Here is a 23,604-nt window from a genome sequence, read left to right as displayed (position 1 = left end):
GCTTGAGTGTAAGCTGTTAGTTTTATCAGTATTAACTTATTGGGACAAAAATAGCATCTTTGGTTTTCTCAGTAATGCAGTCTATTTTTAAAAAATGCTATCATAAAGAGACCCGTGTCTGTGTTGCTGCACAGTGTATGATGCCTTCAGTTTAGCAGTTTATTTAACTGATACAAAACATTACAATTCGTATAGAAGAAAAGGACAGATCTGGGCTTAAAATTATTATTTAATTTTTAATTCTGAAAGTTCTTCTGACCTTTTGATTTCTTTTTGCAATTTCATTAAGGTAACACCACGTGTTGCCGTGTGAGGCAGCTGAAGGTCACTAGTACCATAGAACAGCCTCAAAAGTTTTTGAGAGTACTAAAGATCACAGAATTTGGGTTTTTTCTGCATCAAAAAAATCTGGAGAAACTTTCTATTGAAAAACCAGAAAAGAATTCTACATGGATTTACTCCCACCTGTGATAAAATGTCCTGGGGGAGAGAATGGTCACAAATCTTGCATGAACCACAAGAATTTGTGGCTGCTCATCTATTCTGCTTTTGAATATATTGTAATAAGAAGGCACAATGGCTTTAGCTTTTTCATAGTCCTACACTTGGTAGAAAGGTGTCACACATTGTGTTTGAGGCTGACTTTAGACCTGAGAGTACACAAAAATATAAGCAAACCATTCTTCATTTAGGCTTTGTTTAAGACAAGTCTTAACCCTCAGAAAAACAGAAAAACATGTAGATAAGGATTTTGAGTGTTCAAATAACTGATGTTACTGTCGTATAAAAAGCTAGGTGAAGAGCTTTTAGTGTTTGGGGTTTTTTTAATTTATTCCTACAGTGCGGTCTGTAAAATGGACTTTTCAGTGCCAAGATAGTTGGAGGATTAAAGGAAGCAACACACCTCTCAAATCTCAATTCTGTTGATATTTTTGCATCATTTTTAGAAATATCACCTGTGTTTATTAGTACTGAAAGAACTTAGAAGGGAAAACAAATCTTCTGAGTATTTTCCCCACCCTACCACCCTTTGCCATAATTTTAGGTTGTATACCTGTTAGAAGTCTCTAATGTAGATGTACACTTTCTCTGCACTGAACAAAGAGTTGCAAGGGCTTGGTCTTGACAACACTGCCGAAAAGAGCCTGGTTACCTACGCCTGTGAAGTTGGTTCTCCCCATATCTGTATTGAATTAAGGAGAGTTGAAAATATGTTAATCCTTTCTTCTAAATAATTTTCTTCTCTTTGTGAGCATGTGGTGGATTGACCTTAGCTCCCCACACCACCTCTCTCACTCCCCCTCCTCAACATGACTGTGGGGAGAAAATAAGACAGAGAAGCTTGTAAGTTGAGATAAAGAGATTGGTTGCCAGTTGCTGTCATGGGCAAACAGACTTACTGCTGATTAAAATAGAGTTGCATGCTGAGGAAAAAAAAAGACAAAAACTGAAACCACTTCCTGTGTCCTCCCCTCTCCCTTCTTCCCAGGCACAACTTCACTTGTTTCCGACTCTTACATGTCCTCCCCACTCCGAGGTGCAAGAGGATGGGGACTGAGGGTTGTAGTCAGTCCGTAACAGCTCCTCTGCCACTCCTCCGTCCTCATGCTGTTCCCCTGCTCCTGCGTGGGATCCCTTGCATGGGCTGCCATCCTCTGTGAGCTTCTTCAGCATGGTTTGGCTTAGGGGTTGTGAGGTGGGTGGTTTTGGGGTTTGCCAAAGGAAACAGCAGTGCAGCTGCCTGGAACCCCATGTGGGAGGTTTTTGTGCGGTGACAGGAGAAAGGAAGGCCTGGGGACAAAAAGGGTAAAAGGTGTGATTTATTGGAGAAAAATACAACAAAACCCCCATCCTGGTGGGAATTCTGGAGAAGCTGTTGTGGTTGCAGATGGATCTTCGATACCATGCTCAGAGTGGTTAGGTTTGTGACTAGTAATGTCCCTACGCCAGCCAGTGCTGCTGTTGTCAGTCTGGACATGGACTTATCCCGTCCCTGCTGCTGGCTAAGCTCTCATAAAAGGGACCCATCTTTCCCCATACATGTACATGCATAGGAAAAATTGCCTGGCATATGACCAAAATAATTTATTTTTGTCTGGGGGGGGGAAGGAGGAGGAGTTGGAAACAGAAATTGTTTGTGTCCACATTTCTTTAATACTGTTATTTTGAGGAGTTCAGATTCCTCTGGGCAAAACAGACAGCGAAGGGTTAGAGACACAGCTGCATTTTCTAAAATGCAGGAGCGGGTGTGAGGTTAGGAAAACCTGGGCAGTGATGCTACAGAGCCACATGCTGGCAAAGCTGACCCCTCTGGGCCCTGCAGGGAACGTGTGGGGATGGGACTTAGCTGCACTTGCCATGGCTGAGAGCCAAGAGAGCTGCTATATTGTCGCTGCTGTGTTTCATAGTCACTCAAGTGCTGTTGTTCCCTGTGTGGTCCCAACCAATGCCCTCTTGCTTATTTTCCTTTAATGTTTTCTGGTGGTTTAGTTCTTCACAGTAGGTATGGATTGTTGATCTTGAGCTTCCTGACTCTGTGGTTGACTCTGGTTTGTTGTGCCTTGAGTTGAACTAGTAGGTTTGTTGATTATTTTGTTTCTTTTTTTGTAATATTCAGGTTTTCTGGATGAGCCTTCTAAAATGTTTGGCTGCATGTTGTTACTCCTATAAGCTGAAAAATAAATCTGTGTTTTGGCTTCTCAGCATGTTTGGTTACCTGAATTATGGTTGGTATTGTTATTCCCAAGCCATGTGGAATTAAGTATCATAGTACAAAGAATTATTGGGGTTTTTTTGAATCTGCAGGAAAGAAAGAGATTTTCTGTCTTGTTTTTCATACTGTAGCAGTTTGCTGTCTCTACAGTGATTTTTTTTTTTTTTTTCTGTTAGGTTTTTGCTGTTAGGTTTATCTATTTTGTATTTTTTCTCAACTTTGCTAGAGCAGGTATTTGTGTAAGATGTATCTTGCTTTGCACATGCAATGCAGTGCTTGTGTTTGTTCCGATATGCTTTTTGTTCCGGAATTGTATGCAGAGTTGGGAATCTTGCTTTGCTCCTATTATTTAGGTCCATTTCTGTACTTGTTAACATAATTGAGGTCACAGTTTATCTGCACAGTTCTCTATTGCTGACCTTTTTCTACCTTTCAGTGTTTCCAATTATGGTTACACACTGTCCCCTTGAGAAAAAAATTGGCCTGATATGTGCTAATTTGTGTTCTCCTCAATGACTTTGCACACCAGTGTAACTAATGCAGAATGTTTGCTGCTTGCTTCCAGACTGTGTGATTTAAATACTTGCTATTCATTTTATATACTCTGGCATCGTACCCGGAGGTGCAAAAGCCTATTGCCAGATTCACCAGTCCAGTTTGAGCTATGCGAGGAAAAGATATTTTTACCCTTTGGGTTTTTTGTAACCTGCTTTTAAGAGGAAGGTTTTGAATGCTTGCCTCTGCCTTACAGGTTGGTGGGGATGTGTTTGCTTCGGTAGTATTTCTCATGTTTGTGGCAGTGGATAGCTTAGAGTTAAATATGCTGGGTTTGCAAAGATATGCCCAGAGAGCAGCATGGCAGGGCATTGTGAGATTCCTTTCTGTGTGAATATTAGAGGTTTTGTGGTGTTGGAGTTTGTCCCTCTGTTGCATCATTTTGCTCTGTGAAATACCTAGTTCGAAAGTTTGCAGGAAGACCTGAACGGTCTTTCCCGCATCAGTGGAACCGCTTTTGAGGAGCTGGGACTTGGCGTCGTTTGACCCATTCCCACTCTCTGATACATAGTGTCCTGCAACTTTTCCTGTATGTGTTGGAGTGCCTATCTCATTGGATTGTAAGCTAAAGTGCTAAGTTGTAAATTAAAACGGCTCTGTTAATTGTAAGCAAGATGTTAGGTTATAAATTGGGACCTCTTTGTTGAGAGCAAGATGGGCTGGTGCAGCCTTGGGGTATGTATAAAACAAGGGTAGCCTTTGAAGATAAGGAAGGAGTAACCAAGACAGATGGGGCTGGTTCAATTCACCCCTCCATAGTCAACCTGGTATGAAGGCAAGACAGATAAGGCTGGTTCTTCAAGATAACGAACAAATCAGAACAAGCTGACCTAAAACACAGACACATTTGTTAAGTAATTCACAAGAGTCCTTTGCACATGCGCAAGCACAGAGGTCAATCAGTGGACACAGTGAGGAAGACTATCGGCGACCACCAGAGACCCCTTGAGATCACCACTCAGCAAGAGAGTGCATGCAAGTATTAGAATGCAAGTATTACAATTAGTTCCAGGAAATCTATCAAATATGTAAAGCATTTCCCAGAAAGGTTGTAAATATGCATAAACTTGCTGCATATATGGATGCTGCTTGTAGACTCCAGGTGCGCTCCCCTTTAGAAGATGACTCGTGTGTGCACTTAGCACTGCAATAAGGAGTGCATGCTTTCTAGAACTCCAAATTGAGTCTTGGAGAGTTTCTTTGACCATCTTTTGTGGTAACAGGATTAAGTTAACCTTCTGATGTCAAATGGTTTGACCAGCACCTTCCAAACACCTCTTAATGTGCTTGTGTTTTGGTTTGCATGTTTACCTTCCAGCCTGATCTGAGGTTTGCACATGTATGCTTTGATTAATGTAGATGGGGCCCGCTGCTTATCTGCCCTTTGGGACTGATAATCTCTTACAGTATGTGAGGTGGTTGGTATGTAGATATTTGAACCAAATTTCATACTGAGCTTTACAATAGCTGAATGTTAGTCGAAGAGTGAAAAATGTAGTTTTGTATTGAACATCTTATTTTCTTTATTGCTGGAGACAATTCTGAAAATACGACTCAAAGGAATAGGTCATGTAAGTCTTCTAATTTAGTTTTTGTTTTGATAACTATAATTCTAAAAAGAAATTGCATCAGAAATGTCTGTATTTGCAGGAGTCATTCCTACATATTAGCAGAAATTGTGGGCAAATCTTGTGTTGGCTGTTCCTAGTCGGATTCAGACATTGGTCCATTTTGTCCTGAAAGAGGTTATCGTCTTGTGATGTGGCTAGCTGTAAAAAATACATTTCTAGTGGATGGAAAAGCCAATCTGCAGGCTTGAAAAGAGGGCTTTTGACTAAGATAGAGATACAGAAGCTACATCTTCAGCAATGAGCTTGGTTTCAGCTCATTTTTAGTAGAATCATAGAACAGTTGGGATTGAAAGGGACTTTTATATATCATCTAGCCCAATCCCCCATGTTGTCACAAGGATATATGATCTGGGGGCTTGACTTGTGGACAGTGTTACCTTGTTTGTATTGCTAGGTGACACACGACTGTAATTTCGATTAACAAACAGTGAGATCTGCTATGCTTAAAGCAGCTATCCATATGAGTTTCTTAGCTCAAAACTACACACAGAAGAGAAAAAGGATTTGAACTACTTTAAAAAAGTAAGTGCTCTTAAAAAAGAAATGCATCTTTGTTGTATCTTAAGTAATACTGAAAGAAAACACTATCAGTAGCCCTAATCTGCTTCATGGACATGTCTTTCCTACTTGAGTCTTTTCTGTTTGGTTTTTGGTTGTTGGGTTTTGTTGGTTTGGGATTGGTTTTTTGGTGGGGTTTTTTTTGGGGGTGTGTATGGTTGTGTTTGTGTGTGTGGTTTTTTTGTTTGGTTCTTTGGTTTGGGTTTTTGTGGGGTTTTGGTTTGGGGTTTTTTTGGGTTTTTTTCCCTTACGTGTTTAGTCTTTTTGCAAAGCTACTTGTAACTTGTATGGCCAGGCATTTTGCTTTTAAGCATTCATCTAGTGGTGGATGTTTTTGTTTTGGAAAGGTGCAGCCTAATCTTTGATATCCTGTTAGATTATTTTGTTAGCACTTGAAGTTAATTTCTGACTCTATCTTCATGCAAGGAATACCACACTAAGAAACAGAGATGCAAAAGTTGAAACTGCCAGGACATGAAATGTTTTTCAAAATCCATAGATGTCCATCAGTAATTGTTAAGCCATAATAACTTTGGCAGGTAAAAGAAGAAGGAGTTTTGAGAAGGAGTTTTGAGTGACCATCTCATGGCAAAGCAACATAAATTGTTTCAATTTCTGCACAATGAGCCGTATGCCTCTTCATTCTGCCTAAACGTGTGTGCGTGTGTAAGAGCGAGAGTGCAATGGGTGCAGTTGGTTCAAAGGTTAATTTTTTCTGTTGGACATTATCACATTTCCTTAGTTTTATTGTTCCTTGAAGCAGTTTTCTTCCGGTGTTTCAGAGGTAAATTTACTTGCAGAAGTGCACTGTTGAGAGGTGTTAGATCAGGCCCTCTTGGCAAATTACAGTGCCTTATTAAGGCTTGTAGGTGTTTTTTTGGCCATAATATTGTGCTTGTACAAGTGGAAGAGTCATTAGACAATGCTGCAGCCTTATTTTGCCAGCATCATTAGTAATTTTAGGGAGTAGTGTGAGTAAGCTTAGAAGCCTGTAAACAAACCAACATGTAGATAAGAGTTGCTCTGGAATTACAGGATGATTTAATTTTTTTTGCCTGTAATGTGTTGGAGGTCAGATGAGATGGTTATGGTCCACTTGGTCCTAAGAAAAAAAATAACGTCTGTGTGCCTGCAGACCAGTGCTTATCTTTTAGGAATGCATAGAAGTAACTCAGAAAGCTGTTCTGTTCTTCAAGTGCTGATTAGTGACTTCTTGACCATAACTTAAGTGTTACATTGGTACAACTGATACACTGTAGTCTTGTACCCTGTGTGTTTGCATGGCAAGGTTTTGGTAGCAGGGGTACTACAGGGGTGGCTTCTAGGGGAAGCTGCTAGAAGCTTTCCTCATGTCCAACAGAGCCAATGCCAGTAACAGTCATTCAGAACTCTGGTTTTAACTAAATTAGGTTAATAGGATTCTTTGAAAATTTTCAGTGCCACTAGATAAACCTTAGCCAATGCCTAATGATCCCATATAGTGAAATTAACAGTATATTCAGGATTTAAAAATGAAATTTCTGAATACATGTAGTTTTGTTATGGTTCTTACTGCATTTTTTAAAAATATTTTTAAAGGTGAAAACAACAGGAGACATGCAAAGAAAATGGAAGTAAAACATGGCCAAACATAAACAAGTGTCATTGACTTTCATGTCTTATTTATTTTTGGAAGAGTAAGGAATCCAAACACTAATGTAAAGAACTTAAATGAAATAGTCAAAAAAATATACCATTGGCAAGGTTTTAAAAGTGAATGCCAGATCTTCAGCTGGAGTGCTTGCAACTATTTGAATGATAGTTGCAGAAGGCACCGTTGTGAAGCAAAATTCTTGCCTTGTTAATGTACCTTGTGTGATGTATTCCCATTCTTTTCTTCTGCCTCTCTACCTCCTTTTTTGCCCCAAGTTATTCTACCTCCTGGTTCTCTGAATGTTTTATCACAAGCTCATATTTACTCTTATGAACAGGCACAGTACATGAAAAAATGAGCAATTTGTTGGTAAGGTTAATTCTGTTGTTTCAGCTGCACCAAATTGTCATGGTAAAGCATATCTAGGTTGAACATAATGGAGAAACTTCCCTGTGAGGCTAGTGCAAAACCAGAACAGATTGCCTGAAGAGATGGTGGAGTAACCCATCTGCAGAGGGTTTCAAGCTTTGGCCAGACAAAGCCGTGGCCAACATGGTCTGGTATTGGTGTTAGTTCCACTTCAAGGGGTTGGTTGGTGTGAATGATATCCAGTGGCCACTTCCAATCAACATTTTTCTGACTCTTTGAGTACAGAAGAACCTTCTGAGTATGCAAGCAGGTACCAGAATATACTGGTTTCTCAAATATTTGATCTGTGTTAATAATGTTTTTGTCTTTTCTTTATCTTTCCTGTCCCACTGTCTTTTAATTATGTGATTAAAAGAGTGAACATAAGTTAGAAATGATCATTGATACTACCAAACAAATGTTTATGGGAAACTCCTGGAGCTGTCCCTGACTTAGCTGCAGCCTGAGCAGGTGTGTAGGACAAAGTGTTTGGTCCTACAGATCCATTCTGTTCCTACAGGACCTACAGAACCAATGTACAGCTTTACGCACATCTGAGGAGTCTCATATGTTAGCTCTGGGCCGGTCCTGTGCATAAATGCTCACCAGCAGGTTAAACAAATTGTGTGCACTCATGGATCTCGGATCTCTCTTCTGCCAATTGATTGTTGTTTGGAAAAAATCCAGTATGGGATCTCCACATCTGCTCTGCAATGTGCACTGAAGTGCAGTATGGGGGGGCTGTCAGAAGTTGACCTTCAAAAGTCTACTTCAGATCCAAACTAAAACACAAATGTAGACCCAGTCTGAGAAACTGGATCAACAAGTGTAGATTACAATCTCTTCACTCTTGCAAGCTGCACATTATTTTTCTTTCATGTTTTCCCTCTCTCTCTTTTCCCTCTCCTTCCTCTCCCTTCCCTTTTTTCCAGACTTTTTTTCACCTAGAATTAGTGACAGTTGGTTCACAGCCTCAGAAAAGCCAAAACTGCAGTCATAGGTCTGAAAGAGCAAGCACTGTTTTCCTAGGACTGACTGTGATTTTTTTTTTTAGACTATGTGCCTGCTTTAGTGAAATTTTTGAAACATTACTTCAGCTTGTAGTGACTGACTTTTTAGTTCCAGAGCTTGGATGTTGTGTAATTGAGCTCAGCATCTGTGACTGTCTGCAGGAACTGGCCCCTTTGAAAGTCTTGGAACTTGGCTGTGCTAAATTCCTACTGTAGACCAGCTGCTTTTGTACATTAAAAAATTTTCTATTCGGGTAGCTGATTGAACATCTTTTGAAGGGTGTGGTAGAAGACCCCTTTGGACTCTTAGTTTTCCAATAGCTATTATTACAATGCCAGAGTCCCAGAAGACTGTAAAGGAGTTTATTTTGTGCTGTTTTAAAAGATAAAGTGAATGACTGGGTAATTGTAGCTTGGCAGTTTAACATCAGTCCTTTGTAGGATAATGGAACGGAAGTTGTGGATTGACAAGCCTCAAAAGTTGTTGGTCTTTGTATAAATGGTTTATGCTGCAGTTTAAGCAAGCAAGAGCTTATGGGGGTCATAATGGTTTGTGCATTTTAGGAGGTTGGATTTACAGATCACCATGGATTTTTACAACTTCATAGAGCTAAAAGCTTCACTTGGCTGGAGAAGTCCATGTAACTTAATACCAACAGTAGCCATCTGTCTTGGCTGAGTTGCAACAGTGTCAATCTGTAGTAAAGTGGTAATCTTAAAGTAATCCTATAGCAATTTACAGAGCCCTGAGAAATACAGGATTATTTTTTTCATCAGTTTTTGAATCCACTTCCATATTTAAAGTTCATTCAGTTCATTTTGAAGTGTTACATTAGAGAGATCACATACTCACTATTTTCTGTCCTCAATTTAAGAAATTAAAACCAAAATGATGGTGTAGTACAGCAAACAAAAGCAAACTTAGTATGTGCATGTGCATGCTTATAAGGTGACTTAAGCAAAGGTCAGATATTTGAAGAGAGCTCCAAACCAGTTCTCTGCCTGATGGATAGCAGAGACAAGACCAGCATGACTTAATTTGAGTTAAATACCAGTAAAGAATAGGGCCTGAAATACCACACCCAAGTTTGGGTGTCAGAAGAGAAAGAGACTGTATTGTAGGAGGGATGATACTTCCTTGGAAAGTAATAAGAAGATAAAGCAGAATAACTTCAAATATACCATTCTCTGGTGTTATAGAATCCCTTTTATCTAGGTTTCATGGAACATTTAAGAGTCATCTCATTTTCTCTTTATAAAAACATAATTAAGTGAAATAATTAAGGCTTCCATTTTCTTGCAGAAAGGGTCATAAGCATCTTTGAAATACATTGCTTTAATAATAACTTCTCAGGATAAGTGAAAGGAGCCATTGACTCTTAGACTGTCTGCAAGCAAAAAGGGGAAAAATGTTAATAGCTTAATAACTAAATATTTGAATTGCTCCAAGTATTGAAGCATTCCAGGATTGTACCATTCTTCCTGTAAGTTTATCCATGTGAAATGTATTTTACATTACAACTGCTCTCTATAGATGCTGCTTTTCTCTCATATGATACCACTTCTTGGGTATGTTAAGAATATAAAAAGATTTAATACGGTTAAGAGTGCATAATAAAAATGTTTGAAATGGAATATACTCATCTGCTAAAATTTAAGTATTTCTGTATAAAAAGAGAAGACAAAGTAATCTACTTTTACAGAAGTGTGAGCCATCTAAAGTTATTTTTTAAAGTCAGTTCTGTTTGGAAGGGAGACAAAAACGCTATGGGGTTAGGAACAAACAATTTAAAAAAGAAAACTGCCACCCTACATATATTTAGAAAATCTTTTATTTATGTTCTGTGTTGCTTGTGACTGCATCTTTAAATGCCGTTACACTATATCCTTTTTTCCCATTGTCTGTATGTATTACTTGATTCAGGCTGGTCTGTGTGGAGTTTCTAACTGTAAATGTGTCATAGAGATACGAAAAGCGTGTTTGGGTGACTCCCCTCAGTTTGCTTTCTTCTGAACTGTCTCCTGTGTAATTGTGTTCTGGTAGGTTTGTTTTCTTAGTAGGTAGAGACTGGCAAGTGTACGGAAAGCTGTGTGGTCTTGACAGAATGCATCTGGTTTTGACTTTTGAGATCTGGGAGTATTGTGTGATCTGGTTGACTTTATTGATTAGCATCAACAAATCTATTTTGTTTCTTAACCTGATGGGACCCCTGTGGCTGTTGCCAGGCAGCGCTCCCATCCCCCTTGCTCCAACTGTGATTTCTGAGCAAGCTGCCGAGTGAAAGACACATGCAAGGACCCCGAGGTGTGTACAGAGCAATTTCTGATACTCTTCAAGTTCTGTTCTGAGCTGCAGATGTGGAGGAATGCCAGCCTTCATTAGGGTTTAATTATGTCTGGGGAACAGATTTTGTATATAGTCACCTTGGAGCAGCTAGTTCCACTAACAGAAATATACTTGTGCTGAAAAGTAGGTCTCAGTCAGGATCTTCAGTGCAGAGAAAAGAGAGTGATGTTGATGTCCTCCCTCTTTGAATAACTAATCGTTTGCTCAGCTCTGGGGAGCAGCACAGGGTGTATCTTGTTTCCTAAGTCACTGAAGGTGCAGAAGTTGTTAATGTTTGAAGCTAGAAAAAGCTTTGCTGTTGGGGAGCGTGGAACAGGCAGACATGTCTGCTGAGGCCAGTCAAATGCAGGTAGGTGCTGGTTGAGCCGGACAGGCATCTTGTAGCTGAAAATCTGGTGTGTAGTGCCTGGTGATACATCTACTCTGGTGCTGGCAAGTGGCCATAGCATTTCAGAAAGGTCATAACAGTGGACCATGTGCTTGAGAATTTTTTATCTAATCACTCTGGACTATGCTTGTGCAGCAAATGTATGACATCCTTCCACGTTATTTTGGAGAGGACTCTCTGGCTCTTTATAGTATAGCAATAGTATAGCACCGTGAGGAAATACAAGTGGCAGATGAGTTTTCCTTCATTTCTTTAGAAACTTATGAGCTAGTCTGTGCAGCTTTGGTTTTTCGGTTTGGGGGTTTTTTGCTTTTGGTTTGATGTTTTTTGTGTGGACTGAATCAGCAGCTTGTCCTTGAAATAGAAGAAGTAAAAAGATCTACAGGTGTTATTAGAACTTGATGGTTGGAGATGAGGTTGGGCTTATTATGAGGGCTAAAATGGTAACAGAAAATACAATAGAAGAGAAAGTTGTCAATGTATGGTGGAGAAAAATCTCAATTTTAATTTTAATTGTAAACTACATCTGTGCATTCCTACTTCCTCCTCCTTTGCATCTGTTGTTTTGTTCTGTGGTTTTTTGGGGGTTTTTTCTGATCTTTTTTTTTTCCTAAGAATTAAAGTTATATAGATAGAAGCTCGAATCTATTGAAGTAACATTTAAGTCCAGGAATATTGCGTCTTGAAGCCACAAAGATTTTATCTTTTTTTGGTTGTTTTTATTTTGTAACTTTCTAAGTTTTCACTTGTGTCTATACCTTTAAATGAAATCTCTGCTAGTGGGATTTCACTGTTTCTTCATGAGGTTTTGATAGCCAGCAGATCTTAGATGCTCTTGCTTACTTAATTTCTGTGAATGGAAGCAGATATGGGCTGTGATGTCTTGCTCTCAATCAGAAAGAAAGAGACAAACAAGCTAATACTTAAAGCCTTCTTCTCAATAATCCAGGCATACACGAAGTCCTTGAAAAGGAGCTTAGAGTATGGCAGAAAGTGTTGATTCAGTTGTTCTGAATGGTGAGAGGCAGATGGAAAAGAGCTGATAGTCCCAGTGTAATCAAATACTTTGGAATTTTAGTTACCTCATCTCTCTGTCTTTCTTATTTTTCCCATCTGACTAACATCTCCACATCTTACATGTTGCCCTTCTCAAGCCTTTCCAGAAAAAGTAATTGTAAAAACCCATGTAGTAAAGTGTAAGTCTAATTGAAATAACAATTGAAATAAGAGCTGTTGCTTTTCAGGCTTTTCTTTCCCTAGAATGAAGTGGGGGGAGGTGGATTGTAAAATCTACTGTTTTCAGTAGCTAGGTGTTACAGTTGCCTGGCAGTAGTATATTTGTAAGTCCATGTTATGCTGTGAAAGGTGAGCAAGTTCTGTATCCCATCTATCCTTATCTATCTACTTTTCCAACTTAACTCAGGTATAGCTCCTTTACAACTTGTGAAATAAAAGGAATTAAAGGAGGATAAGATCTCTTACTTTTATGCTGTCTGAGCCATGATTGCTTTTCATGAGGGAGTAAACTTAGCTTGAAGGTAATAAAAGCACCTCAGAACAAATCCTTTTACTGATCATATGACAGAAACTACAAAGTTACTGGGGTTTCAGCACTATTTCTGTAGAATGGTGCTATTTCTTTACTGTTTCAGTGAGTTGATCCTGTGCTTTTGGGTTTGGGAAGATAGGAAACAGATTCTTAGATCAAGATGTGTTCCTCAGTTGCCTATTAATTACTAGATTTGTTACAGATGCATTTAAGAAGTAAAAAAGTTACTGCTTAGGTGTTGTAAGCTTTTTTTGTTTTTTGGTTTTGTTGGTTTGGGGTTTTTTTCCCTCCACATGTGTACTGTTCTGCTACTTCAGCCTTTTTTCTTTTTCCCTTTTTTTTTTTTTTTTTTGAAACAATATCTCCTGGAAACAGTATTCTGTAACTCGCTTCTCTCCACTGAAGAAAGCTAATTAGACTACCAGACTAACTAGCTGGACTTTACAGTCTGTTGTTTAACCTGGTTTTCCTGAAAGCAGAATAATTGCTGCAGAGCCTTCCCTCAAATTCTAGCAGACCCTTCTTCTTTTCTTGAAGTTGTCTCAGCACCATCCAAATGTTCTTGTGTACTTGGCACAACCTGTGGCTTGACTGAATAAAAGAATTTAAAAATATAGAGTTTAACTCACTTGAAAAATTTATGTTCCATAACAAATTGATTTTCCCCTTACAGTATCATTTCAAGTCATTAAATCAGGAGGACTAAGTTACTCGAAAGTTTCAGCAGATGCAGGGTGTTCTGAATCTTGATTCTTGGCTGATATGTCTTCTGTCTCGTTTATGTCAAAGATATGTTGCATCAAGACTGTACTACAGCAACCAAGAATACAGCTGAATAAGATTATCTCAACCAGAAAGTCTTTATGTGTACCAGAGGAGGAAAATCCAAGGGATTTTTGGACATACTAATTCTTACTCTCTCTGTGAGTGAAGCTTGAGGCATTCTTACTCATCCTGAAGATAGCCTGCAGCTTGCTGGATCATACTTTTTAGCTCTGTCTACATTTGTTCTGTATCACGCTATTAATAGCATCTCAAAGGAGATGGAAAGGGTATTGAGCTTGCTGGATCAATTTGGGGTTTTGTTGGTTTGGTTTACATAGATCTAGTCCCTCTTTGTTTAGAGAGAAGTACATAGTTTTCATTGCTATAAAAATGTCACTAGTGTAAAAACAACATCATTTGCATTTAGAATTCATCACTGGAAAGTCAGCATTTTCACCTGTGCTCTCTGAGACAGTTCTGCCCTTTTACACAGAGAAGAGAATATGGAAAATTACAAACAATGGTGTGCTCAGATTTAGTAAAGATTCGTTTCTAATAATTGTACTTAAAGACTGAAGCTAGTGTCACATTGTAATATGGATCCTCAATGTTATACTTTGGCATTAGTTGTATACTATTTCAATTTCTCTTTCTTCTTTGGAGATGGATTTTATTAGTAACCGTGATTTAAATACCAGAGTAACAACTCCAATGGTCAAAATTTTAAGTTATCTGGACACTAATTAAAGATGCATCCATAATACTCCCAGGAATAAAATCAGCAGTAACCTGTCAGAGAATCACAACAGAGTGAAAGAGAACCCTAAATTTCCTTAGTTTAGCTCTTGCCAGAATTTTATTTATGATGCTTAATTATTCTGGTTGCTGAGAGCAGTCAGATTTACTCCCTCAATGAATTACAGTCTGGGATTTGAGATTAATTTTTTTTAAGTGCCTTTGGTGTAGTGTGTCTAATTATTATGCTTCACTGCAGAGGTTGCATATGGATCCTTGACAGGATTTTTCCTACTGCTTTTAGTATGTCTTCTGTTGGGCCATATTACCAGTTAACCTTCTTCTGGCAGTAGATGGATGGCTTCAAGTATTCCTGGAGTCCATTGTCTCTGTTCCTTTCATTGGCAGGACTTCAGTGTTAAAAGGTGGCTGGAAGGGTCTTTTCCTTTTCTCATCAGAGCACTTTCTCTCTGCAGTGCCCTGAAGCATGAAGAGATCTGGCCTGTCTCTGTTGAAGATTACTGCATGGTGTTTCTTGGTCAAGTTTAAATTTTAGTTTTGAGCAAGATGGGAATTGGAAGGGGAGAAAAGTTAAATGTTTCTTTGAGAGCTCGTTAGCTCTGGTAACTCTAGATCTGGTTAGTGTTAGCAAAAGTTTCGTGTTCTTTTACGTCAGGTACAGGTTTCCCTCAGCTCCCCTTTCTTTTCATGGGGGCAAGCATGGGCCTAGAGGAGGAGGCCTGTGGGCAGGAAACAAAGGAGTTGTTTTTTTTTCTTATCCTGTGTCTATTATGTTGTCTTCATAGACGCAGGATAAGAAAAAGGGTTAGTCTGAGATGATGATGTAAGCATGGGCTGGGGTACAGCGTGCTTTTATTTTAATAACAGTATTTCTTTACTTTTTGTTAAGGATCTGTGTGCTCTTTTAGGCTGGTTGTGGTCAGAAAAGGTTGACTCGGGTAAAAGCTATCCGCTTTTGAAATTTACATACTTTACCAGAAAACAAAAGGCTCTTCTGTTGAGCTTTAAACAGTAGTTTGTATTTTAAACTTTGCTCCTGCTGAGTTCAGAAGCAGCTTTGGGGCTCAGGAATGGAGGCTTCCAAGGTTATTATGAACCAAAGTGCGGTAAAAGACTTTGCAGGAAATGTTAAAGGCAACTTAGAGTGTTGAAACTAAAGTGTTTAACTTGTTTAGAATACTACAGTGGTACAAGGATTCTAGAAGCACTTGTAGAAAATTTTGTGTGTAGAGCAGTATTGTACGTATAGCTTTTCTACTTTACAGTTAGCAGTATTAGGAGTGTTTCTAGTTCAGCTTCATCGGTATGAACCAATGTGTGTATGTGTATGTATGTATGTAATAGGGTGTTAATGTCACTTTACAGGTGCTGCTTTCGCTGACTGGCAAGAAGCATACGTTTCACAGGGATTTGGGCTTTTTTTAAGCTGTTTTGGATGAGGTTACATAGCACATGGCAGCAGAAGCAATCATGTTTCCCAAGCAGGTTACAGTTCAGAAAAGAGTTGCCTAACACAGGGGAGGTGGTGAATTCTCTTCAAGGGGGCATTGCATATGCTGTTGAATTCTCAGCCATTTTATACCATAGGAGCTCTTAAAAAAAAAAAAAAAAATATTTTGAAGATATGTCTCAAAGACATATTTACTAAAAGACTGTTGGGTTTTTTGAAAGGTAACTTGTGTTCATGTGTCTTGCTGAGATAACTATGTGTTCAAGTGAAACATTAGTGTAGTGCTGGAGTCTGGAAAAATATAGGAGCACTGTGAAATTCCTCAGCACAGAATGTGCTGGGACAACTTGCACTTGTTTTTGGGATGCCTTCGCAAATTCAGTCAGAGGTCTCTCTGCTTCTAATGTGACCTGTAGTTATGGGTAATTATATTCAAAGACTAGCAATTTTTTAATGAAAGACAAAGGTGTATATATGTCCAAAGTTTTTTAGAGAAGACAGAACTATTTTGGCTTTCACACTCAACTGGCATACTAACTTTTCTCTTGAAAGAGTCCTGAAAAAATAAGATAAAATTTATGCTTCTTATAAATGAAAAGATTCATTTAAAAGCTGTGTGTGTGTAAATACCCCTTGCAATGATTGAGGCTGGGACTGTTGCGGCCAAAGAGCCGTGCTGGGACATGGCCATGGCAGAGAAAAAAGGGACAGGGGCATCTGGGTAGTGTGAGCAGGATATAGCCTGAGAGCCAGGGGAGAGCAGGGGCTGACCTCTCTGCTTGGTGCCTGCCAGACCCCACATGGGTACTGCCTCCCCTTTGGGTCCCAGGTACAGGAATGACACTGACAAACTGGTTGGAGGGGAGCTGGGGCCACCAAGATGGTGGGGCCAGAGCCCTTGTGTTAGAGATAGTTAGAGTTGGCTGTGCTTTGGGTAGGGCTTGGACCAGAGACCTCCTCTGGTCCCTTCCTTAGCTGAGTTACCTTGTTATCCCTTATCTGACAAAAAAATGTGTGTGTTTAGTCTTGGTTCCAAAAGCTGGTATACTCAGCTTTTGTTCTGAGACACTAACAATAGTACACATAGCTATCAATAGTGTGATCTTTCATTCCAAAAGGTCAGAGAAAATATAATGCGTAGTGCTCTTATGCAGTAAACTCTAAGAAGCGTATTGGAAATAATAATAATTTTTTAAAAGCTTTAATTTTTTAAAAGCTTCATTTCTGCTTGCATGCACAAGAAAGCAAACAATTATGCATGTTATAGGTATTTGGGAAACAAATAACAAACCAAATTGGAAGCTGAATACTCACATTTTCACCTTTTCTTATTACAAGTATTTTCCTGAGTAGCAATGGGCATTGATGTTGTGATCTTGCTCTGAGGTAACAGTATGCCTCTTGGTCGTGTTTTAAATACTACTTTTCTTTTTTTTTTTTTTTTTTTTAGCATAAAGTAGCAGAGAAAAATCCTGAAACTTCCAGCTTTTTATGTATGTTGCTTCAGAAATATGTGGAGATGCTTAATTTTATTTCTTTACAGGCACAAAGGTAGTTTAACCTTCAGGAAAGAGCTGGTTGCAGTAGTAATCACCTCTGACTTCTCTGTTTTGAAGACAGATTCATCCATCAAGCCCTGAGTGCAAAGCTGAGAGAGCTTACAGAGCACTTTCCCTTGTATGTTTGATTACTGGAGCACAGCTGCTGTTCAGAGTAATTAATAGGAGAGTATAATATCTTTCAGATGGGTGCTGTGTCTTTATTTCCAATGTCAGATGACCTCTCTTGCTTAAATTCTCTTCTGTCTATGGCATTTTATGTATTTTATTGATTTTTGATTGCTTGCTGGAAATAAAGTACTTATGGAAGGCCTGGTGAGAAAAATCAGGCAGACCTTATATTTGCTTGAGGGGAGTGCTACTAAGAATTAAAAAATGTGGGGTTTAGTAGTCTTCCACTTACCATATATGAAAAGGGATTTAGTGCTTCTAACACCCAAGCTTAATAGGTGATTCTATAAATTACTGTCCTAAAGACTGATTGTTAAACAGTCAAATTAATGTGCTTGACTTAGAAGCTTACTTCTCACTGAAGTATATTGGGGCTTAGGTGACCTAGGGGCATTTATTCAAATCTACAATTTTATAAGTAAATATATCTTTTTTCCTCTCAATTAAAATTTCTCCTTTTTTTTTTTCCCAAAAATACATTTGATAATAATATTTTATTACTTGCAAAATTAAAAAGTTAAATTAAAATGAAATTATTGGAGGAAGGGCAAAGAGAAGCGGATTTTTTTCAGTAAAAAGCTTCAAGTAAAGCTTAAAGTTTCCTCTTCATCCCCTCAAAAGACACACCTTTGAAATTTTCAATATCTGAAATTAACCTGAGATCATTCTTCAAATTAGAGCAATTTCACGCATGGAACTTTGGAAACCTTCCATTTGAAAAGGAAAATGGTGGGGCTCTCAGAGGTTTTTAGCAATATTTTGTATGGTTTATAATCTCTGTAATTTTTTCTCACAGCTAGACATATCAGTAATGCTGTCTGTCCATAATATGCATTATTTTACGAGCATGTATTAAGACTTCTAAAACAGGATCACAAAATTTCGAAATTGTCAGAACTTTTGTTGTTGTAAATATTGTGGCATTTGATACCTTATTTGACTTGAGATATAGGTAGTCTTCATGCAGTTGAATTTTACCTTCTTTTCCGACTTAAGATAATTAGCTCCCAACACCATTCCTTTTTCCTCTAGGGTCCCCAACGTAAGAAGGATATGGACGCGTTAGGCTCTGGGGAGACCTTAGAGCAGCCTTGCAGTACCATAAGGGGGCCTGCAGGAAATCTGGAGAGGGTGTTTTTACAAGGGTCTGTAGTGACAGGACAAGAGGGAATGGCTTTAAACTGACAGAGGGGAGATTTAGATTAGACATTAGGAAGAAGTTCTTGGCTGTGAGGGTGGTGAGACACTGGCACAGGTTGCTCAGCGAAGCTGTGGCTGCCCCATTCATTCTTGGCAGTGTTCAAGGCCAGGTTGGACAGGACTTTGAGCCACCTGATCTAGTGGAAGGTGTCTCTACCCATGGTAGGAGGGTTGGAACTAGATGGTCTTTAAGGTCCCTTCCAACCCAAACCATTCTGTGATTCTAAGTTAAAGATGTGGCAGGATACATAAAAGATTTCAGAAAATTGGTCATCATCCTGTGTTTACATCTAACTTGATTTCTTTGAACTAATATTGCCCTTTTTCTGCGGGTGACCAATGACACTTAGGTGTGAGTTAGGGGCTACTTTGAGAGCAACACATTTAAGGTAGAATTTTTAAACAGACCTCTATTTTAGCCTAACTCTGTCTATGTGCAAAGCAATTGAAATTTTATAACTGACTTCAGTGGGAGCAGGTAATCCTGCTTGGGATGGACTTTTCAAAGGGCTGTTATGCCTTGGCATCTTCACCCTTCTTTTTGTGGGCTTGAAAATGAAGCTCTCCAATATTGTTGTTCCTGTTTACTACAATATGTCATATACTGGGGGGGGGGGAGAGTGTTTGGTTTGTTGGTTCTGGCATACCATTACATACATACCCATATTCTGTCCATTCTTTCCTGATTTCTTGGAAGTCTTAGCTGGAAAAACCTTACCTTGTCACTGAAGGCCTCTTACTGACATACCTTCTTTAGTTTGAAGAAACAAACTGAGTTTTTTCATATTTACTTTGAAAAAGGATTAGTTTGTGTAGAACATCTTTATCTGTTCAGTTAATGTGATTTATTAGGTATTATAAGTCTGTTTTTATATATACTGTATCATACACTGTACATTTTTCTCCCCTGTGATGAGGGTGGGAAAGTCAAGTCTTACAGGTCAGACATAGTGTGATACATTTGCAAAAACTGTGTATGAGCTGCTTCTGAAAATTAAAGGATCTGTCTGGAACAAGGGCCAGGATATATTTTTCTCCTTTTTTTGAAGGACTCCTAAGTTTTAGAGGCTAAAACATTAGGTGTGTCAAGGACAAGGATGGTTGGCTGAGCTGGAAGCTGCACCCACTGGATTTCCCATGGAAGTATAGTGCAGGTAATTCCCACCTAGCCTTGCCTGCCTGTTAACTTTCGTTATAGAGGGCAACTGAAATTACTGTTGCTTTCTCACCACAGGAAGTTATTCCCACAGCTCTTTTGTACAGAGCTCATCTAGTCAGCAAAGTGCCACCTGAGCCTCCTTGCCTCAGTTCAGTAGATTTAGTTCACGTTCTATTTTACATTCACATTATTTTTGTAATTGGTAATTGACCCATGCTTTTATAGATCCTTCAAGTTAGAACTCTTCCAACAGGTACCTTTTCTTTTAGTACTTATCACTAAGTCACAGGCCAAACCTGCATTTTACTTACAGGTATGTGGTTTGACTTAGGGCCTTAAAAGGACATAAAATGTCCTTTTCATGTCACTACATTTTAAAAACATAGGCCAAGCTTCAAAATAGCTGAAGCTCTTACATAAAAATGAAGCATTCTGAGCTAGGTAGGCCTGTGTGCTCCATGAAACTTCTAGAAGCTAATCTATATTCTTATGAAGTTCTGCTGTTTCTGTGGCCTTTTTTTATGGCCTATTATTACCAGCAGACATCTCTAGTTATTATATAATCTTTTACTCAAAGTCAGCAAGGCTAAGATGCCTCACTAGTCTCAATGTGGTCATGGTTAAGAATATTAGTAATTTCTTCTCCGTATTTTAGGGAAGAGGTTTGGTGTAGAAGTCATCTTAAGTGATTATAGATACATTTCATTATGGTAACTGTGTTGTAGCTAGTTGTCTTGGGCTTCCCTAGGAATAAGGAACAGGTGCTTCAGATACCTTGAGAGTACATTTTTATTTCTAATGATTAGTGCTTAGGGTCACTATCTCAGCTGAAGGTACCGTACTGAAGAAGGGTAGTATGTATAGCTGTCATGTATCTGAGCAATTGCAAACTCTTGTGGTGCGACTAAATCTGTCATTTTACGCTACAGCATCCTTCCCTTGCACTGAATTAATGAGCTGTAGGGAGAGGTGGAGCAAGGGTGGAATATTTCTCTCGTCTTTCTACCATGATTGAGCCGCTGGCCAGAGTTAGCTTTTCTAACATGTGCCTGCCAATGTCATTGAAATGCCAGAGCAGTCAGTGGAAGCATCTCCAAGGGGTTGCTTGGAAGTGATTCCTCCACAAGAATTTGTTCGCTTAAGTGAGAAGTGCAGTCCCTCAGGAGATCATTGTTCCTTACTGCTGCTGGAGATCATTTGAATGGGAGGTCATACTGTTCTGCTAGCTGTTGTCTGACTTCAGAGCTCATGAAGTGAAACATTTGCCTGCTGTGGAAGGAAGGGTGCCTTTTGTTGCTTGTGTTCATTGACGCCACCTTTTTTTAAGATTAACATCAAATGGTTTGTATTTTTTTATTTCTCTCCAGCTGTGATAGACAAAATGTCAATACAATAAGTGACCTACCCACCAGAATTTGCCATGAACCATTTGGCTGGACCGCCTGAGGGGGAGGTGAGTGAAGAGCCAGCAAATGAAGCAGTGAATGAATCAGTGGAGGCTGACCTGGAGCACTCAGAGGTGGAAGAGGAACAGCGGTATGCAACTCGCTACCCAAGACATACAAACAGCAGCCAAGCAGGCCTGTCTGGGCAGGAGGAGGAAGGGATGTTAGCTCGGTCGGCCAGCACTGAGAGTGGTTTCCACAATCACACAGATACTGCAGAAGGGGATGTGATAGCCACAGTGGAGGACAGTTACGACACAGAAAGAGTTCAGGAAAATGAGGATGAGAGCGCATATGCCGTGCAGTACAGGCCTGAGTCTGAAGAGTACACAGAGAATGCTGAGGCTGAGCATGGTGAGGCCGTTCATAATCAAACATTGCCTAATCACTTACATTTCCATTCTATCGAACATGAGGAAGCCATGAATGCAGCCTACTCGGGTTATGTCTACACACATCGGCTCTTCCACCGAGGAGAAGATGAGCAGTATGCTGAGCCTTACGCTGACTATGGACTGCAGGAGCATGTATATGAGGAGATAGGAGATACGCCAGACCTCGATGCTAGAGAGGGTATCCAACAGTATGAGCGGGAAAGGGAGGAAGCCGATAATTACCGCAAGGAGGCACTTGGTGCCCGCCTTCACCATTATGATGAACGGTCTGATGGAGAGTCTGATAGCCCTGAGAAGGAGGCAGAGTTTGCGCCTTACCCAAGAATGGATAGTTATGAACAAGAGGAGGACATTGATCAGATTGTAGCAGAGGTGAAGCAGAGCATGAGCTCCCAGAGCTTAGACAAGGCAGCTGAAGACATGCCAGAGGCAGAGCAGAGTTTGGAGCATGGTCATGCTCTTGCTGGTGGTGGGCAGGAAAGTGATGGCCAGCTCCCAGCTGGTTCTCGAGTTCCATCCAGCTCAGGAGAATCTGTACAGAGGTACAGTAAGGAAAAGAGAGATGCAATTTCACTGGCCATCAAGGATATTAAAGAGGCTATTGAGGAAGTGAAGACAAGGACCATCCGTTCTCCTTATACCCCTGATGAACCTAAGGAGCCGATTTGGGTGATGAGGCAGGACATCAGCCCAACCAGGGACTCTGACGACCAGAGGCCACTAGATGGCGATGTGAGTATACAAAGCTTTCGTATCTCCGGTTATGTATGTCTCATTCCTTTTAATTGTGACAAAAGTGGCAGTGAAGGAGGGTGCATTTTGTCGTTACTCTGTGACTCACCCTTCAATAAAGTATGTAGTGCATTGTCAATTTTAAATTAGTACTCTAGAGAGCATGTAAGAGGTAAGCAGGTGCGTGATCAGTGGGCCACATTTTAATTTATGAAGCACTGCTGACCCCAGTTACACTATACAAAAATTTATCACATGAAGCTCTTTACTTTTTTTTCTGAAACAAATGCTGTTACATTTTTTGCTGCCATGGGATGTCTTAGAATAGCTGCCAAACACTTTGTCCTCTGTTATCTATCTTTGTGTGTTTCTGTTCATCCTAAATTTCATTTTTTGTCACATAACAATCCTAACAGTTCCAGCAGAAATCTGTTAATATTCTTTATGATGGTATTGTAGATCGATTCATATTCCAGAAAAGTTGCAGATTTTTGTCCACTTGCAGGATCTAGAAATGTAGATGATCTTAAGGTCCTGTCCAATCCAAACCATTCTATGATTTTATTTTTCCTGGAAAACTGTTGGAAACACACAGTGATGAGTATGTTTGGATTGGTTGGGTTTTTTTGGTGGGGTTTTTTTTTTTTTTTTTTTTTTTTTTTACACATAGTTTCATTGAAACTTTTTCCTTAAAAAAAAAAAGCAACCTTTATTGCAAAAACTACTTCTACAAATATTTTAAAAATTATGTCTGTTACTAAGTTGATTAGCAGGCACAAAGAGGGCTAAAGCAATGTTCCCAGATTATTCTATGTGGGACAACAATTATTTCTAACTTTAATAGTTTCCAAAAGCAGTAATTTATTTCTCTCTCCTTTTTTTTTAATAGATCACATTATTCTTTTGTTGTTCATTTTATTCACCATATTGCCTGTGTTTGTAAGTGCTGTCTTTGTCTAGAAGGATCAAGGAACTTTCTGTTGCTTCCTGATTGTCTAATTGTAACACTCCGTACCATGATGATCTCAGTGATGTGAGGTTGGGAATCCTAAAAGCACTGAACCCTTCCTGAAGGTGCTCCAGCTGCTCTCCAAAATCTTGCTGCACCTTGCAGAATTTAACTTTTACAAGGTGTGCTGGTAGGACTCAGCCTGGTATGTTCATCAAGTAAACAAAACAG

At 39.4% G+C, this 23,604-nt stretch overlaps 2 protein-coding genes across 4 annotated transcripts in view; both read left to right on the top strand.

Annotated features, from left to right (window-relative positions):
• Nucleotides 1-21,318, top strand: part of PTAR1 (protein prenyltransferase alpha subunit repeat containing 1) — a 99,160-nt gene extending 77,842 nt beyond the window's left edge. The window contains exon 8 of the mRNA XM_030512296.1: nt 21,220-21,318. Within this exon, the coding sequence (XP_030368156.1) occupies nt 21,220-21,298 (79 nt within the window). The 3' untranslated portion in view covers nt 21,299-21,318. The remainder of the gene's footprint in view (nt 1-21,219) is intronic.
• Nucleotides 1-23,604, top strand: part of APBA1 (amyloid beta precursor protein binding family A member 1) — a 92,637-nt gene that overhangs the window by 31,613 nt on the left and 37,420 nt on the right. For all 3 annotated transcript variants that reach the window (XM_030512293.2, XM_030512295.2, XM_030512294.1), the window contains exon 2: nt 21,220-22,424. In XM_030512293.2, coding sequence (XP_030368153.1) covers nt 21,273-22,424 — 1,152 coding nt within the window. In that variant the 5' untranslated portion in view covers nt 21,220-21,272. The remainder of the gene's footprint in view (nt 1-21,219; nt 22,425-23,604) is intronic.

This window comes from Strigops habroptila, chromosome Z, assembly GCF_004027225.2.
Source record: "Strigops habroptila isolate Jane chromosome Z, bStrHab1.2.pri, whole genome shotgun sequence".
Taxonomy (NCBI): domain Eukaryota; kingdom Metazoa; phylum Chordata; class Aves; order Psittaciformes; family Psittacidae; genus Strigops; species Strigops habroptila.
The sequence above is the reverse complement of the archived record's forward strand: the minus strand, read 5'-3'. Positions and strand labels throughout refer to the sequence as shown.